This window comes from Chlorocebus sabaeus, chromosome 20 (assembly GCF_047675955.1).
Source record: "Chlorocebus sabaeus isolate Y175 chromosome 20, mChlSab1.0.hap1, whole genome shotgun sequence".
Classification (NCBI taxonomy): Eukaryota; Metazoa; Chordata; class Mammalia; order Primates; family Cercopithecidae; genus Chlorocebus; species Chlorocebus sabaeus.
In genome coordinates, this window is record NC_132923.1 from 11630146 (window position 1) to 11645989 (window position 15844).

The 15844-nt window shown below is 49.1% G+C and overlaps 1 protein-coding gene across 2 annotated transcripts; it reads left to right on the forward strand.

Annotated features, from left to right (window-relative positions):
- Positions 1 to 44: 44 nt before the first annotated feature.
- Positions 45 to 15568, forward strand: LINGO4 (leucine rich repeat and Ig domain containing 4). 2 transcript variants are annotated; one of them, XR_012089950.1, is made up of 3 exons: positions 45 to 1649; positions 4171 to 7701; positions 14902 to 15568. XR_012089950.1 is itself a non-coding variant. In XM_007977160.3 (2 exons), the coding sequence occupies exon 2, from the start codon at positions 4184 to 4186 to the stop codon at positions 5963 to 5965; it is 1782 nt and encodes a 593-aa protein (XP_007975351.1). In that variant the 5' UTR covers positions 45 to 1649; positions 4171 to 4183; the 3' UTR covers positions 5966 to 8293. The 2 variants fall into 2 exon arrangements, 1 of the variants encoding a protein (XP_007975351.1); XM_007977160.3 differs by lacking the exon at positions 14902 to 15568 and having other exon boundaries at positions 4171 to 8293.
- The last annotated feature ends 276 nt before the right edge of the window (positions 15569 to 15844 follow it).

Here is a 15844-nt window from a genome sequence, read left to right on the forward strand (position 1 = left end):
GGTCTAACCAAAAATGGATGGGATGAGGATGAGAGGCTGGAGATAATTGTTTTATGGGATTTGGGTGTGGGACTAGGGTACAATGAAGGCCAAGAGCATCTCAGATATAGAGTTAAAACTCAAACCTCTTATGTGCACTTTAAAAATACACCTTAGGGGCTGGCACAAATCTGATTAGAGACACATATCCATAACGCAGGGGAAACACACACAGACTCAACAGCCGCCGTGCAGTTCCAGAGACACAGGAACCTGACACAATCTCTCTCATCCGTGAGGCCACAGCTTGGAGGAGCCTAGTGGCCTCAGGGAAAAGTCCCAATCCTGAGGGACCCCCCAGAGATTTCCATGGTGCTCCGGTCCACTGATCTTGGGCCTGGGGTGATCCAAACACCACCCCAGCTCCAGCTGTCTTCTACCACTAGAAGCGCCAAGAGAAGCAGAGGTGGCTGGCACTGGTCAGTCGGAAGGCACGATCAGACCCTGGAGGACTTTCCTGGCCTGCCTGCTAGCCCTGCTCTTGTTGTGGAGAAGGAAGCAGATGCGATTGCATCACCCCGTCATTGGGCACCGCTGACTCCAACATGGAGGACACCAGGGAGCAGGGCCTGGGCCTGTTTCCCTAGCTGTGATCTTGCCCAGAACCTCTCTTGGCTTCATAAACAGCTGTGAACCCTCCCCTGAGGGATTAACAGCAATGATGGGCAGTTGGGGGGTTGGGGGTGGATTGTGTCCTCTAAGGGGACAGGCTCATCTGCGTAAACATAAACCCCAACTTGTGCCATTCTTTATAAAATGATTTTAAAGGCAAGAGGTGTGTGTGTCAGGGGGTAGAGGAGATCCTTAAATTAGATTACCTGCATGCCTGCTCTCCAGTCTCATTCCTGGGTCAAGACTCAGATTTCCAGCTCAGCAATCCATCAGCATTATACGGATCCAACCCACCCTCACCCCACCCATGCAGTTTCTCCCAGGTGGAGCAGTCCCTCAGTGAGGACTGTGAATGAATCCTCAGGAACCCCCACTAGAGGAGCCTCAAACTGAGCTCCACGGGAGATGCTCTAGACTGAGAACTTTCCATAAATGATACCCACAGGGAACGTTTAGATTTAGAGGTTGCACAGAATTGCTCCACATCTGGGAGACCAAAAGACAATCCTCTGGAAGGTGTCTGGCCCGAGCTCCCCTGCGGGGGAATCAGGATGTCAGAGAGATCCTCTAGAGCCTGCTGCTCTTGCTATTGCATGACCCCTCCCTGGCACCAGAGCCTCCCTCCTGGATCCCTCCCCTGTCACTCGCCAGCCTGTAGTGGTGCTTGCTGCAGCCCTCCCTCGTTGCTTTATTTATTTATTTTGCACCAACAGGGTTGCTGCAGACTCATTCTTGCCTGGTTTAAAAAGAGAGAGAGAGGAAAAAAAAAAAAAGAGGAGAAATGCTTTCTGGCTCTTTTCTCCACCTCAGTCTTGGCAGCAGCGGCCGCAGCAGCAACAGCAGCAGCAGCAGCGGCAGGCAGCAGCCGGGCAGCCAGGCAGCGGGGGTTGAGGCACACAGGGAAGGTGCAGGGGCCTGAGGTGCAGCTCGAATGGGACAGGGCCCCCAGCGCTGGACAGATGCAGTGCCAAACTTGATGCCACCTTCCAGCTTCTCCGGTAAGTGCCCGCACCCTCTGTCCCGAAGATGCAGCTGCCCTTTTCCATAACATTCTCAGAGACAGGCCAGACTAGTGTGCCCCTCAAGGCAAGAGGGTTTGGGTCCCCACCCTGCCAACAATTAATCCTGGCCCCATGGGACTTTGAGGGGGAAACTCAAATATCCCAAGTACCCCTGAGTGGAAAAAGCTCCAAAGAGACCTCCCTTCCATCTCCCCAGTGCTCCCCTTCCTCTGGAAGGGTTTTTCTCCACAGCCAGTTTGGATCTTCCAGAAATATTTCCCCCAGGAACCCTCTCCCCACACAGTTCCCAGTCGTCAGTGAGGCGTGCTTTAAAGAGGATACAGGATACCCAGGTTCAAAAGTGTCTCTGGACTGCCACACAAAGACAAGAAGAAAGCTCCCTACCCTTGAGGGGGTGATGCCCTCAAGAGTCATGTCTTGGTGATGTCCCCACCCCACTGAAGGGACAAAAAAGTGGTTCTGACATCTCTCTTCCTGCAAAGTGGCCGGAAGCCGGTCCTGCAGCCATGGAGGTTGACAAGGGAAGTTTGTGATTAAATTAGCCACCTTAGAAATAAAATAGGTTGCTCCATCTCCCTCAGCCCCTGGCCCAGCAGGCTTTGGGACTCAGGGGAAACTCACCGGAGCAGGAAGGAAGAAAGCTGGGTTACATGCTTCACTGCACTTTTGCTGAATGCAGAGCAGAGGATGGGCAGGAACTGCAGCAGTAGTGATGAAGAGCTAGCTGTCAGGTGGACTTCCCAGAACAAGCCCAGGGAGAACAAGGGAGGCTGGGCCATCTTTCCCAGGAGAGCTCCGGGCATGCCACTGAGACCTGTTAGGTCAGGATGGGGCGAGAGGAGTCTGCTCTGCAGTCTTTGCCCCATGTTATTCTTTCTCATCCCCAAGCCTCAGGCCAGTTTTCTGCATCACTCTGCTCTTTTGGCCTCTTTCTTTAGTTTTCCAACTAGGACAATCCTCTGAAGTGGCTGTAGGATAACCACTAGAATGATCCTTCCAGGGGGTGGAGAGTGGGAAGGAAAGGGGAAGAAATGACCGTCTCTTAAACTGCCTCTCCTAAGTTCCACATGAGAAAAAAATAGGGCATGTAGTAGAAAGCTGACCCTGGAGAGCTCAGAGAGCCTGAAGCCCTCAAGCCCAAAGGTGATCAGGATTGCTGCTCAGGAGAGACTCAGACACCCTGTCTCTGAGAGAGCATCCGTGGGATTTTGCTCCTATCTCTGTAGACATCCCTTGCCAATTCCAGTACTTCCCCTCCCTTGGGGTCCCTGTTGACATCGAACAGGGTGAGTCAGGGGCCCTCACCACCTAGAGGGCCCCTTCTCCTCTGTCACCTCAGCCATTGTAGTCACTATCTTCCTGAGAGTTCCCAGACCCTGGTACCCAGAAACCAACTGTAAGTCTAAAGGTTCTGCACGCTGCCTGTGCCCAGATATTTGCTGTGCCAACTGAGGGCTCCCTTCCTCCCCACCCTACAGCGCTCTGTCAGATGCTGTCTCTCCTCACTTATCTATGCTCCCTGGTTCACAATCTGTCTCTTGGGAATTTCTCAGGCAGCTCAGGCCAAAAGGGACAAGAGCTCTCCCTCAGATCCACACACTGGACCAGAATCCAAACACCATTAAGGAGGGATATGAGGGAAGCCCAAGACTGAAGACCAAGCAGCAGAACTCAAAACCTGGGCATCCTTTGAGTCTCTTACACACCCCAGCTTCATCTGTAGTGGAGAAGCAGTTGCCCTTGGGCTCTTGCAGGGGATTCCCAGCTTCCCAGTCAAGTGCCCCCTGCATCCTATGCCACAGCTAATGTACAGCTTGGCCATGGTCCACACAGGCATTTTGGGGAGATTGGATCTTGCTAGTCCAGGGCTCAGGCCCTGGGCCAGGCTGGAGAAGGGCTCAGCATGGGGGTGGAGCTGAGGCCTGCATGTTTCCCAGCCTTGGGTGAGCTAGTCAAGGTGAGGACCTCTCCAGTTAGGACAGGGAACTCTGGGCCAAGGACATGATCTCCCTGAGCCTTAGGCAAAGCTATGGGTACATAACATGAAAGAATAAGGGCGAGCAGAGAGGGACAGAGCAGAGGTTGGGGAGAGTAGATAGCAGGTAGAAGGGACCTGAGATACTCCTGGATCTCACAGACATCGGGAAACCCCAACTAAGTCAGAAAGACTTAGCTACTTCCCTGCTGTTCCCTGCCCCTTTCCCATAAGTCTTTCCCCCACAGAAATCAGGCTTGGCTAGGGTTCCATGAGCCAGTAAGCACTTGGCTGGTTATCCAGGGCTGGAAGAGGGATGAAAGCAGAGATTCCCCCAAGAGAAGCTCCAGGAAGCCCCAGGGAGGTGGCACACAATAATTCTTCCTGGTTCTGTGCCCTACTTGTTGGCAATGCTGAGACAGATAGCTCAATTTCTCTCCCCTCTAAGAAGGGCCAGGAAGTCCTGGGTCACCATCATCTGAAGCCACTTTCCAAAAAGGGTCATGTCATCATCTGTTCCAGGACTGAAGAGGGAATGGATGCGGCCACAGCGCCAAAGCAAGCCTGGCCCCCATGGCCCCCACTCCTTTTCCTCCTCCTCCTACCTGGTGGGAGTGGTGGCAGCTGCCCTGCTGTGTGTGACTGCACCTCCCAGCCCCAGGCTGTGCTCTGTGGCCACAGGCAACTGGAGGCTGTACCTGGAGGACTCCCACTGGACACTGAGCTCCTGGACCTGAGCGGGAATCGCCTGTGGGGACTCCAGCGGGGAATGCTTTCCCGCCTGAGCCTGCTCCAGGAATTGGACCTCAGCTACAACCAGCTCTCCACCCTTGAGCCCGGGGCCTTCCATGGCCTACAAAGCCTACTCACCCTGAGGCTGCAGGGCAATCGGCTCAGAATCATGGGGCCCGGGGTCTTCTCAGGCCTCTCTGCCCTGACCCTGCTGGACCTCCGCCTCAACCAAATTGTCCTCTTCCTAGATGGAGCTTTTGGGGAGCTAGGCAGCCTCCAGAAGCTGGAGGTTGGGGACAACCACCTGGTATTTGTGGCTCCGGGGGCCTTTGCAGGGCTGGCCAAGCTGAGCACCCTCACCCTGGAGCGCTGTAACCTCAGCACAGTGCCTGGCCTAGCCCTCGCCCGTCTCCCAGCACTAGTGGCCCTAAGGCTTCGAGAATTGGATATTGGGAGGCTGCCAGCTGGGGCCCTGCGGGGGCTGGGGCAGCTCAAGGAGCTGGAGATCCACCACTGGCCATCTCTGGAGGCTCTGGACCCTGGGAGCCTCGTTGGGCTTAATCTCAGCAGCCTGGCCATCACCCGCTGCAATCTGAGCTCGGTGCCCTTCCAAGCACTACACCACCTGAGCTTTCTCAGGGTCCTGGATCTGTCTCAGAATCCCATCTCAGCCATCCCAGCCCGAAGGCTCAGCCCCCTGGTGCGGCTCCAGGAGCTACGCCTGTCAGGGGCATGCCTCACCTCCATTGCTGCCCATGCCTTCCATGGCTTGACTGCCTTCCACCTCCTGGATGTGGCAGATAACGCCCTTCAGACACTAGAGGAAACAGCCTTCCCTTCCCCAGACAAACTGGTCACCCTGAGGCTATCTGGCAACCCCCTAACCTGTGACTGCCGCCTCCTTTGGCTGCTCCGGCTCCGCCGCCGCCTGGACTTTGGCACTTCCCCCCCTGCCTGTGCTGGCCCCCAGCATGTCCAGGGGAAGAGCCTGAGGGAGTTTTCGGACATACTGCCTCCGGGGCACTTCACCTGCACACCAGCCCTGATCCGAAAGTCGGGGCCTCGATGGGTCATTGCAGAGGAGGGCGGGCATGCAGTTTTCTCCTGCTCTGGAGATGGAGACCCAGCCCCCACCATCTCCTGGATGAGGCCTCATGGGGCTTGGCTGGGCAGGGCTGGGAGAGTAAGGGTCCTAGAGGATGGGACACTGGAGATCCGCTCAGTGCAGCTACGGGACAGAGGGGCCTATGTCTGTGTGGTCAGCAATGTTGCTGGAAATGACTCCCTGAGGACCTGGCTGGAAGTCATCCAGGTGGAACCACCAAACGGCACACTTTCTGACCCCAACATCACCGTGCCAGGGATCCCAGGGCCTTTTTTTCTGGATAGCAGAGGTGTGGCCATGGTGCTGGCAGTCGGCTTCCTCCCCTTCCTCACCTCAGTAACCCTCTGCTTTGGCCTGATTGCCCTTTGGAGCAAGGGCAAAGGTCGGGTCAAACATCACATAACCTTTGACTTTGTGGCACCTCGGCCCTCTGGGGATAGAAACTCTGGGGGTAACCGGGTCACTGCCAAGCTCTTCTGACCTTTCCTTCCCCAGTGGGGAACCCACCAAGTCCGCTTCAGATACCAAAGGGGAAGACAGAACCAAGGCTGCTTGAACCAGAACCTGGTCCTAAGCAGCACCGCTCTCCCGCACCTCCCGCCTGCGTTGTGCCAGCAACTAGCGATGCCTCCTGCCAGAGAGTCTGCTTCCTGAGCTTTTCCAGTCTAACGATAGCATTGTCATTTCTTCTCTGAGGGTCCCAGGGAGCTGCAGATACAGACCCCGTCATTAGTCCAGCCCTCCCTTCGTCCCCTCCACACACAAAACAGGAAACATAAAGCTCTAGTCAGCTAGTTTAACCACTAGGCTTTCTTCACACACACCTATATCCTTTAATAACCAATTGCCAACCACAGCTATAAGATTATTTCAGAGGTGGGGCTGGGAAGTGCCACTTGCTCCTTGGAGTCTCTGTTTGTCAACCTGGCAGAGTCCCTTTCTTTTCTGCTCCCCACCCCAACCCTGTCCCTAGGTACAGGATTAAGAGCAAAAGACCCTCAAGCCACAGAGAAGAGGATGGGGACAGAGTGTGGGATGGGGAGGACAGACCACACACTGCACTGTGTTTGCATGAGCCTCTACCACCTTCCTCTGTCTGCCAGATCATTAAACCTGCTGTCAAAGGGCCACAACAGTAGCAGCCAAAGCTAAATGTCATATCTGGAGTTTTCTTTATTTCAGTCTATTTCCTACCCTCATTTCTGTTATATCTCCCTGCTCCTTCTCTTTCTGCTTGCCCATTGATCATGTGTCCCAATGGCCTTGCCTCCATCTAACCTGCCTGACAAATAGGGTAAGGAGTGCCCCTCCCACCTCCACTCTCCTCACCCCCCTACACCCCCACCCCCATGCCTGGAGGGATCAGCACTCCTAGCCCTGGTTTCAGCCTCAATCCTTTCCTTTTCACTCCCCATCTCTGGAACTGGAGAAGGAGCGATCCTCCACCTTCCAGGGGTTCCCTACATAGAAATTCCACCTGAGACACCCAGCTGCTGCCCCTCTTTCCCATTTCTCCATGGCAGCTCCCATCATTTTTGTGTCACAGATCCCTAGTGCCCTTGGGGAAAAGTCAGAACTCCAAGATAATGACTAACAAACGCAAGAATCCGCAGTTGTCAAAGGAGAGAGACCCAGGACACTGCAGAGACTAGTCTTGGAGGAACAGGGAGGAGGGCACAGCAGGCCGTAGTGAGAAGTGGAGGGAAGGGGGAGCAGCAGTAACTGCCTGCCTAGTTAATTTCCACCATCCTTCTGCAGCTTCCTCTGGTTCTGTGATTAGTGCAGCCCCAGTGGGAAGCTGTCTCCGGGTAGAGGTCACTGATTTACAGAGACCCCCAGATGGGGAGGTGGAGTGGGAGGTGAAACTGCTGAGTACCACTGACTGTGCTTCAAATAGAGGGAAAAGCAGAGCCCAAAAAGAAGTAGAGATGCTGGAAGCTCAAGGTACAGAGCAACAGCCTCAGCATGACTGGAAGGGAGGAGTGACAGGGAGAGGAGAGGAGTGGGAGGAGGGACTGAGAAGGGAAGAATCACGTGGCCCCAGGGAGCCTTTCTCCGCAGCAGCATCTGCCCAGTGTCCTTAGTTTCCTCCCACCCACCACTACACCAAACCAGATGCAAGCATTGTGAGCTTTCTAGTTGATTCCTGCTGCTGTCGTCCTTGCTCTAAGGAGACTCCACTCATTAGAAGATTCCCAGCTCAAACTGCCTGACAGGTGAGACACTCAGCACCACTGAGGAGGTGAAGCTGGACTTCACAGGCAGGCCGCTCTTTAGTGGGGCAGAGATAGGAATATGGGGGTAGGACCAGAGGTGAATGTGAGAACCAGGCAGACAGGAGAGTGAGGCTGGAGAAACTGACCTGCTTGAGAAATGAGTTTCCCTGAGCCTGCAATCTCCCACCCACCATGCACACACAACTCAATTAGCATCTCAGCAACTTCCCCTTCTTTAGTGTATAATGTACCAGATAGATTTCCTGGGGCACAGCCCTCCCCCTCCTTTCCATAACCTTCCACCAGCAGCTTATTAGGTTGGGACTTGGGAGTCAGACGCTGAAGGTTCTCACTCTAGTTGCCCTCTCTGCAATGCGGAAGCAGCAACGCTGTTCAGAGAAATCTTCTCTGGGAAGCCCCTGACGCAGTGGGGAACAGATGACTGTCTGGTGCTGGGACATGCTGCTGCCCAAAGTCTCTGAAGTCTCAAAGACTCCAGAACAGAGCTACCCAACAGACGTAGAATCTAAGTCACATATGTAATGTCAAATTTTCTAGTAGCTACTACATTAAAAAATCAAAATGAAACAGATACATTTAATTTTAATACTTATTTTATTTAACACAATATACCCAAACTATTATCATTTCAATATATTATCAATACAACAATCAATCATAAAATATTTAACATTTTTTCATATTAGGTCTTTAAAATCCATGTATTTTTTACACTTATAGTACATCTCAACATTGCAATTCAGTTACTAAATTTTCACCAGAAAAATCTATATTTAGATTTCATACAGGTCACTGCTGAGAAAGTAGATTCACACATCTAAGTTTTTTCAAACATAAAACATTTTCTGATAACTGAATCAAATGTTTTAAATTTTAAATTAAAATTAAATAAATTTAAAATTCCATTCCTCAGCTGTACCACCTACCTTTACAAGCATTCAATAGCCACATGTGGCCAATGGCTACCATATTGGACAGCAAAGCTTCAGACATCACGACCTGGGGCATAGACTAAGGTCTCCTTGGCAGTGGTGGGTGGACAAAGTATCCCTCAAGAAACACATTTAATCTCAAGGAAATGCCTATGGAGTTAGTCCCACCACAGCCCCTTTGTCTCCTTTCACAGCTTTTCCAGAATACTTTTGAGGGGTGAAGCACATTCATGTAACAAGCTTACTATGATGAGTACTTCCACAGCTTGTCCAAGCGTTAGCACGCCAGTCCCTCACCTTACCTGTCGGGGCAACTGCCCTCAGCTCAGCTGTGACAGCACAGGCTGCTGTGTGTGTGCTGATGAGTGTGCAAATGCAGCCAAGGACACGAGTGGGTGTTGTGTGCACAAGTTTTGTGGACCATGTGCAGGGATGTATGGTGCCACACCATGGGGACAATCTAATGGAGGTTCTGCCCAGGGTGGGACAGCAGTTCAAAGAGAAGAACTGCATTTATTGAGGGCCTATTCTATGTCAGTGGCTTTATATATATTTTCTTATTTAATCCTTACGTCAACCCTATAAAGTAGGGAGGCATCTTAGCTGATGAAACTAAAGGTCAAATAGAGTAAGTGCTCAAGTGCGCAAAGCTAGTTAGTAAACAGTACCTAGCTATTTGCGCTCATGGCTGTCTGACTGAAAACTCCCCCTTTCCACCACACTGCCATCCTTACTGCCACGCCCTCATGGCTCTCTCTCCCAGGGCCTTTCAGTTGCAGGACATGACCTGTAAGAAAGGGGAAATTTTCCAACCCATCCACTCTGAACTTTCAGGGGGGACTGAGCTCAGTTATTGGTCCTCACCTTCTTCATTAACTCGAATGCACCTGATTCAGGAGGTTGGGGTTTTTCTTTGTTTTCACTCTTTCCTCTCTCCGAATGTCCTTACAGCCTCTGCCTCAGGGACTGGTAGAAAGGAGCAGAAATTCCAGGGAGCAAATGGACTGCAGTGAAATGCCTGGCTTCCAGCAAAGGATTCTCTGAAATGGAGGCTTCAGATTTCCTAGTTCTTTTCTGGGTTCTAACCTCAACAACCTCCGAGGTTAGAGAGAGGTTGCACAGATTGGTGGAACAATCTGTGAGCTATTTCAGATTGGAGAAGAATTTGACTCTGCCTACTTTCCGCCCACCCCTGCTTGACAGAACCTTTCTGAGGGTATTCCATCCTCCCCTCCTTCCACCCCTCTCTCTTCCATCTCAGACATGGTCTCACTTAAGCTGAGCAAGAACTCTGGACCCAAAGATACTGTGGCACCATCTCAGCACTCCACATTTTGGTCCCCGATACAATCTTTCTCTATTTCCAATTTCTGTTTCCTGTGTTGTGCTGGATCCCTGATTCAGGAGATGAGAGCCCAGCTAAGCAATGATCCTCAACTTTTTTGAGTCACAGACCCCTCTGAGAATTCCTGATGTAAGCTATGAACAAAAATGTTTGTAAATTGTCCAGTTATTCTGAAGCTATCACAAACTCCACAGAATATAGGTTAAGAAATTCTGCTATAAGAAGCCACAGGTTGCAGGGGAAACTCTGAGGCCTCAGGCCACCTTTGCTCCCCAGGGTCCATTAGAGGCAAAGAGAAAAGGCTGAGAAGGACTACAGTTCAAAGTGGATGTTAGCACAGGTAAGAGCAGGTATTAGAATGAGCCCAGCAAGAAAACACACAAAAATGCTCCAGCATTCTCTCCACCCCTGTCCCCTTCTCCCACCAGCACCCATCTGAGGGAGACTTTGGGTGGAACTCTTGCTGTAAGAAGTCAGTACAGTGGTGACTCAGGCTGGAGAGCATCTGAAACCAGGGACTCCTGGGTCCTGTTCCTCCAAATTGCTTCATAAGGGGAATTAAGTAGGAAGATAGAGCTGGGTGGTGGTGGTCAGAGAGGCTGAGGAGAATTCTCTCCTAGGGCATCTGCCACAATTCAATCCAGTCTAAAGACGGAATAGTAGCACCAGCATAAGTGAGGACACTGAGGCTCATGCTCCCAGTCACTGTGGTTAAGAGGCTTAAGTGGGGAGGAGGGGGGTGACTCCTACGATGGGCAACAGGAGAGATGAGTGCTGTTTTTCAGACTCAAATAGCTGAATGGCACTTGAATGGATCATTCGTATGTTGTACAGGGAGGGAACTCTGTGGGCAGCCAAGGCTCTGGAGCCAGCCTCCTTGTATTTCAGAGCCCCCCTCACTGCCCAGATCCCTAGCTAAGATCTACTTTCCTGCTTCAGTTTATTAAAGGGAACACCTGCTCACTGAACCCTCTGGGCAACCCAGACCTTATCTTAACTCACTCCACCTAATGCCTCCCACAGCCTGTTCAGAACACCCTTCAGGGAAAGAGAATAGACTCTTAGGACTGGAGATGAGAATAAAGAAATTACAGTTCACTCAATCCCAGCATCTCACAAGTCAATCTTTCAATCCTGATTTGGGATCTGAGAGGAGAAATGAGATGACAAATCCCAAATGTACAGTGACTTGAGGGTGAGTTTGGCATCAGCTCACTCAAAGTTATTTCTTCTGCTCCCCAACCTCCCTACCCAGCAAGTTAGAATTCAATCTTATTTTTAAATAAGATAAAATAAATCTTATTTAAAAATAAGACCACGGTGGCTCACACCTGTAATCCCAGCACTTTGGGATGCTGAGGCAGGTGGATCACCTGAGGTCAGGAGTTCAAAATCAGCCTGGGCAACATGGTGAGACCCCATCTCTACTAAAAATAAAAAAATTAGCCAGGTGTAGTGGTGTGCACCTATAATCCCAGCTACTGGGGAGGCTGAGACAGGAAGATCACTTGAACCTGCGAAGCAGAGGTTGCAGTGAGCCGAGATCGTGCCACTGCACTCCAGCCTGGATGATAGAGTGAGACTCCATCTCAAAAAAAAAAAAAAAAAAAAATTCCAGAAAAAAGTGATGCCACCTGGGTTTTCACTGCTCTGATTAAGAAATTCCTCCTTTGAGGCTGAGCACACTGGCTCACTCCTGTAATCCCAGCACTTTGGGAGGCTAAGGCAGGCAGATGCCTTAAACCCAGGAGCTGGAGACCAGCCTGGGCAACATGGTGAAACCCCATCTCTACTAAGACAAAAGTTAGCCAGGCGTGGTGGTGCATGTCTGTAGTCTCAGCTACTTGGGAGGCTGAGGCAGGAGAATCGCTTGAGCCTGGGAGGTGGAGGTTGCATGAGTAGAGACCATGCCATTGCCTCAAGCCTGGGCGACAGAGCAAGACTCTGTCTTAAAAAAGAAATAAATTCCTCTTGTGGTTTATCTATAAACTGTAACCCCCTTTTCAGACTTCATTTCCTCTTTTTTGCCCATCCCACCTTCACTGGAGCTAGAAGAAGATGGACCCATAAAGTAGGCCTGTATTTTTATATAAACACTGGACACATTCTTCCTTGGATTTGAACTACCATTTTGTCCTTTTTAAAGTAAAAATAGCTATGGCAATCAAGGCACTCAAATACCTAGGAATAATTTTAACAAGAAGTATGTAAATTCTACATAATGAAAACTAAAATTCTACTGATGGGGCGCCAATGACTTAAATGTATAGGAAGACTCTGTATCATACATTCTCCTTTATATAATCTAAAAATATGTGATTCCAATCAAAATAACAATAACAGAATAGAAAAGTAAATTATGGTTCAATATAGCCCCACAATATTATACTACACAGTAGTCAGAATGAAGGGACTAAACCTATACACAATATGACTGAATCTCACATAAATAATTCGAATAAAGGAAGCCAGACACAAAAGAATACATACTCTGATTCTCTTTACATAAAAAGCAAGAACAGGCAAAATTAGTTTATGATATCAGGAGTCAGAAGAGTGGTTGTCCTTGAGAAGAGCAGTGACTGCGAGGGAACCCACAAGTGGCTTCTGGGGCACTAGTAATGTTCTGTTTCTTGATCTGCTGCTGTTTACACAAATGTATTCCATTTGTGAAAATTCATCAAGATATATACTTGTCATTTGTGCATTTTTCTGCATGTATATTGTAAATTAATTTTTTAAATTGTGGTAAAAAAACATAATGTACACAATTTTAAAAAATTTTAAATGATCAATGGAACAAAATGAAAAAAATCCAGAAACAGACCCAAATACATATGGCAATGTGGTATTATAAAGGTAGCATTCAAAAACAATGGAGAAAACATGGGTTATTCAATAAGAAGGATTTGGAAAAAACAGAACAAAGTTGGATCTCTATCTCACACCTTTACACCAAAATAAATTCCAGGTGAATCAAATATTTATATATACAAAGACACTATCAAAGTACTTTTCAAAAAACATAGGACCTTTAAGAATAATCTTAAGTAGTGGGAGACTTTTCTAAAAATTATATGAAACACAGAAGTTGGCCAGGCACAGTGGCTCACGCCTGTAATCCCAACACTTTGGGAGGCCAAGGCGGGTGGATCCCTTGAGGCCAGGAGTTTGAGACCAGTCTGGCCAACGTAGCAAAACTCTGAGTCTGCTAGAAATATAAAAATTACCCAGGTGTGGTCATACACGCCTGTAATCCCAGCTACTCAGGAGGCTGAAGCACAAGAATCTCTTGAACCTGGGAAGCAGAGGTTACAGTGGGCTGAGATCACGCCACTGTACCCTGGACTGGGTAACAGAATGAGACTCTGTCTCAAAAAAAGAAAGAAACAAACCCAGAAATTATCAAATAAAATACTGATAAATTCAATTACATAAAAATTTTTAAATTTTGCAAAGAATAATCATAAACAGGCTAAGGGCAGGGGCTCAGGCCTGTAATCCTAGCACTTTGGGAGGCCGAGGCAGGCTGATCACCTGACGTCAGGAGTTGGAAACCAGCCTCAAAATATACAATATACATAGAACAAACTGGGAAAACGGAAAATACTTGTTATATATATAAACAATATACATAGAACAAACTGGGAAAAGGGACTTTTTTTTTTTTGAGAGGGAGTCTCGCTCTGTCACCCAGCTTGGAGTGCAGTGGCAATCTCGGCTCACTGCAACCACCACCTCCCCAGTTCAAGCGATTTTCCTGCCTCAGCCTCCCAAGTAGCTGGGATTGCAGGCGCTTGCCACCACAACAGGCTAAGTTTTGTGTTTTTAGTAAAGACCTGGTTTCACCATGTTGGCCAGGCTGGTCTCGAACTCCTGACCTCAAGTGATCAGCCTGCCTCAGCCTCCCAAAGTGCTGGGATTACAGGCGTGCACCACTGCACCTGGCCAGGAAAATACTTTTAACTTATATACAAACAGCAAGTATTAAGAAATGACCCTATAACCAATAAAAATATGAACAGAATAGAAAAACAGAATTTACAAAAAAACTGCCATGTAACTATATTAAAAGATGCTCAACTTATAAGAGCAATGAAATTTTATCTTGCAAGGAGATAGCATTTACACGATCAGATTGTCAAAAATCAAGAAGTTTAACAGCACCAGTGAGCTATCAAACAGGTTCTTTTCATACATTGCTGATGGGAGACAAAATTGGTAAAATTTCCAGGGAAGGCAATTTGGTAATACTAACTAAAATCATTTTCAAAAATTGCTGGTGGGATGAAAATTATAAAAATCTTTGTGGGAGGAAGGGAATTTGCAAAATTTTATCTATCCAAATGAAAAAACAATGCACACACTTCTTTAACTTGGCACTTGCATTTCTAAGTATTTATCATACAGATATGCAAGAAGGAAATGAAGTATCCTTGCATATCAATAAAATGTTAAAGGACTGGTTAAATATATCTTCATATGTCCCTCAGGCACACTCCGAAACTATCACTATGAGGCAGATACGTATATGCTGCTACGGAAAGATTTCCAGACTGTATCAAAGAAAGTTGCAAAATAGTACGTATGTTATCAACTGGGTTAAACAAAATATATGTGTGTGTGTGTGTGTGTGTGTGTATATACTGTATATATTACACATATACACACATTAACTATAGAATATCTTGTAAAAATTTTCACAAGAGACTGGTAACCCTGGTTGCCTTGAAGGAAAGAAGATTTATTCACTATAATAACCTTGTTTCTTCTGAATTTTGTGGAATGTAAATGCATTACTTATTCAAAACGCATACACATTTTTATATTAATAGAAAGCAAAACCTGAAGCCCAAAGGCATCTCCCTAACTGACAAAAGATACAACCTTGCATTCTTTCAGCAAACGTTAATTGCTCATCACCTGCCAGGTATTGTGATGGAAGCTAGTGCGGAAGATCCCCCAATGACCAGGAGCACCCGACACCTGTCCCCAGGGTGAGCCCCTAGCGCGGGGCGGGGACAGGGTGGACCGCGTGGGGCGCAGGGTTGGGCTCGCGAGGCTCCCCGCCGCGCGGAGGCGGTAGCAGGACCCAACCGTTCCTAACGGTCCAGGGACCAGGACAGCGTCTGGAATAAAATCTTCCAAAGCAAACTTCCGCCTGCAGAGACCCGCTCCCTTCCTTGCCCCCACAGAAACGCCCCCCGCCACCCTGCGGCGTAGGCCTTCACGCTGTCGCCTCGACTCGTTTCCTCGAATCCCCAGGGAAGGGTGGGCCCCTGGCGCCCCTACGGTCCCCTGCCCCCTTACCACTGCGGTCGGAGCTCGGGTCTCACTCTCCTGCCGCTGTTTCGGGCCACACCTTGTGTCCGTGCCTCCGCAGAGGAATAGAAGAGTGGGTCCTCGCTCTCTGCGGCGCACCGCTTGTCCTTTCACCTCCTCTCCATCTACAAAGCCTATTTCATGTTTTCCAAAAAGAAAACGTTTTCGGTGTCTCTTGAGTACTCGTCGCCATACGCGGAGCCAGACTGATCTACGCAAAAGATCGCAAGAGAAACAACTAATAGAGCATCGCCCATCATGAGGCTGCTCTCCCGATGGTCACTGAGTTGTGTTGTGGCACTGTCTTTGTACAAAGACACCAATTTTGTGCGAACGGTGGACACGCATGATTCAACGCTCTCACGCCTAGGTCCCAGCAGCATGAGCGCCGATTTTCCCCCGAGGGTTAGAAGATAGAAAACTCTTCGGTAATTGGCCTAGAGGTGGTCTGCGAGGTCTCCGGGAAGCTTGTAATTGGCTGTTTAATTCTCAGCAGGTGCGGTCTCAATTAACAACATCTGCT

Bases quoted from the DNA above. Each gene is read 5' to 3' on its own strand.
- LINGO4 (XM_007977160.3), top strand. From the start codon at position 4,184: ATGGATGCGGCCACAGCGCCAAAGCAAGCCTGGCCCCCATGGCCCCCA.